The 2,500-nt window shown below is 41.2% G+C and overlaps 1 protein-coding gene across 1 annotated transcript in view; it reads left to right on the plus strand.

Moving 5' to 3' along the window:
• Positions 1–2,500, plus strand: part of LOC138867972 (uncharacterized) — a 7,463-nt gene that overhangs the window by 2,135 nt on the left and 2,828 nt on the right. Inside the window, exon 3 of the mRNA XM_070145273.1 lies at positions 2,260–2,500. This exon is cut by the window's right edge and continues 279 nt beyond it. Within this exon, the coding sequence (XP_070001374.1) occupies positions 2,260–2,500 (241 nt within the window). The remainder of the gene's footprint in view (positions 1–2,259) is intronic.

Raw genomic sequence — 2,500 nt, forward strand, 5'->3', positions numbered from 1 at the left:
TATGGGGTGTTGTTTTTGTCGAATTTTTCCATTTCTCCTCTCTGTGTTTGGGAAGACGGCCAGGACTCGTCTGAATATCACAAATTGATAGAAAGGGATTTAACAACTATGATAATAAACATTAAGCATTCTGATCTATAATATCAGGGTAAAACATGACTTAAAATACTAGCACTCAGCTTGCCCGTGTTTGGTAGGAAAGCCAGGACTGTCTATGAGAAATTGTTAAAGCAACGAACTCATTCCTTTCTCCCAAATGGATTGTTAACATTTAAACAAACCAACTATATATAAATGAGTATTATAATTTTCTCTTGTTGTTATAACACTAAATGTTGATATATTGATATGCCTTTAGATTTATGAAAATATGTAAACAAATGTTTCAATGACGGAGATGGATCTTTGAAATCAGAAACAGTGCACCTTTTTAAATGTCGAATAAATAATGATCTCGGCATATATATATATATATATATATATATATATATATATATATATATATATATATATATATATATATATATATATATATATATATATATATATATATATATATATATATATATATATAACATTTGTCCATAAAATAACGCAAACAGCATAAAATGATTAATCCTTCGTATTCCTGTTAAAGCAGTATAAAGCAGTTCCACTTTCTCCGAACGAAATAGACTGCTTCCTCACACAGCAAGATTTTAACGTCTTGTCACTTCCCACTCCCTCTTTTTATCATTCCTCTCTTTCTCTTCTCGCAATTTCCAACATTCCACAGACGCTCTGGGAACAAAAGCGCTGAGTCACCCGCCCGTCTATCACGCGATGTATCTATCTCCCTTCCCCCCTTCCTCTCCTTTCGCCATTCACCCTCATTTCTCACCCTTGGAAGAATCCCAGCTGTCTTTGGATTACGTCTCACCCCTCCTCCCCCCCCCCTCCCCCTCCTCTCTCTCACCCTTAGGAGAGTCTCAAAATCTGGTTTACGTCAATCAGGGAGACTTGAGAAGAAAGTAAATAAATAAAAAAAATGGAGACTTGCCGGGAGACTTATGGCTACGGGAGTACAAGGGAAACGGAGACATGAGAGTTGCAAACCCGTGTTTATGGAGGAAAGCAGCGGCAATAAAGACAGCATTTCGGGAAACATGTTATCGTAAAGCACGCTGGCGAAAAGAGCGGTCGTCGATACGCCAAAATTTCATTTCATTTTTTGTCCAAATTATGGTAGAAACGTGTCATTTTTCTGCGGGAAATGCACGGCTTGTTTGCGTGTATGTTTGAAAGACACACACACACACACACACACACACACACACACACACACACACATACACACACACATACACACACACACACACACACACACACACACACACAGAGAGAGAGAGAGAGAGAGAGAGAGAGAGAGAGAGAGAGAGAGAGAGAGAGAGAGAGAGAGAGAGAGAGAGAGAGAGAGAGAGAATGAGAGACTGAGAAAGAGAGAGAATGAGAGACTGAGAAAGAGAGAGAATGAGACTGAGAAAGAGAGAGAGAGAGAGAGAGAGAGAGAGAGAGAGAGAGAGAGAGAGAGAGAGCGAAATAGACATTAAGAAAGAAAGAAAGAGAGAGAGAGAGAGAGAGAGGGGGGGGTAGAGAGGTAGGCAGAGAGAGACACACACACAGCGAGAGAGAGAAAAAAGGAAAGAGAGAGAGAGAGAGAGAGAGAGAGAGAGAGAGAGAGAGAGAGAGAGAGAGAGAGAGAGAGAGAGAGAGAGAGTGAGTCTCTCTCCCCTTTCAAGTTGTTAACTAATGTAACTATTGAACATGGATTTAAACTCTCTTTCTCCCTCGCTCTAACTATTGTTTACAGAACACACAGAAAGTTGATCGAGCAAATATTATGAAGACTATAACTGAAAATGGAACGAAATAAAGTATTCATATTGTAACATCGTGTGTGTCCGTGCATCCGTCAATCTATGTGTATTTTGTACGTCACATGAAACATTTAGTTTTCGCAAATATAATCCTTCGTATAAAGGTAAAAAATATTAAGACGTAAGAGTAAAAAAATAAGGAGTTAATCTGACATCAGACAAGGTTGGGATCAATTAATACCCCCCTTCTAACTGCCATTAACCTTAATACTTAATGCCATAGGAAGAGCATTAAACCGTCATTCATCGAATCATTCAAAGGAAAAATCTTGTTTACGAAGACCCATGACAAAGCCGAAAAGAAGATAGAAAACAGACTCTTAATATATTTTTGTTTATGAAGGAGCGCGCAGACACCTCCGACGGGCAGCGAAGACCCCGCGAACGCCCCTTCCGCCAAGTTCGCCCCTTCCGCCAAGTTCGCCCCTTCCGCCAAGTTCGCCCCTTCCGCCAAGTTCGCCCCTTCCGCCAAGTTCGCCCCTCCCGCCAAGTTCGCCCCTTCCGCCAAGTTCGCCCCTTCCGCCAAGTTCGCCCCTTCCGCCAAGTTCGCCCCTCCCGCCAAGTTCGCCCCTTCCGCCAAGTTC

The sequence above is a fragment of the Penaeus vannamei genome, chromosome 33 (genome assembly GCF_042767895.1).
Source record: "Penaeus vannamei isolate JL-2024 chromosome 33, ASM4276789v1, whole genome shotgun sequence".
Classification (NCBI taxonomy): domain Eukaryota; kingdom Metazoa; phylum Arthropoda; class Malacostraca; order Decapoda; family Penaeidae; genus Penaeus; species Penaeus vannamei.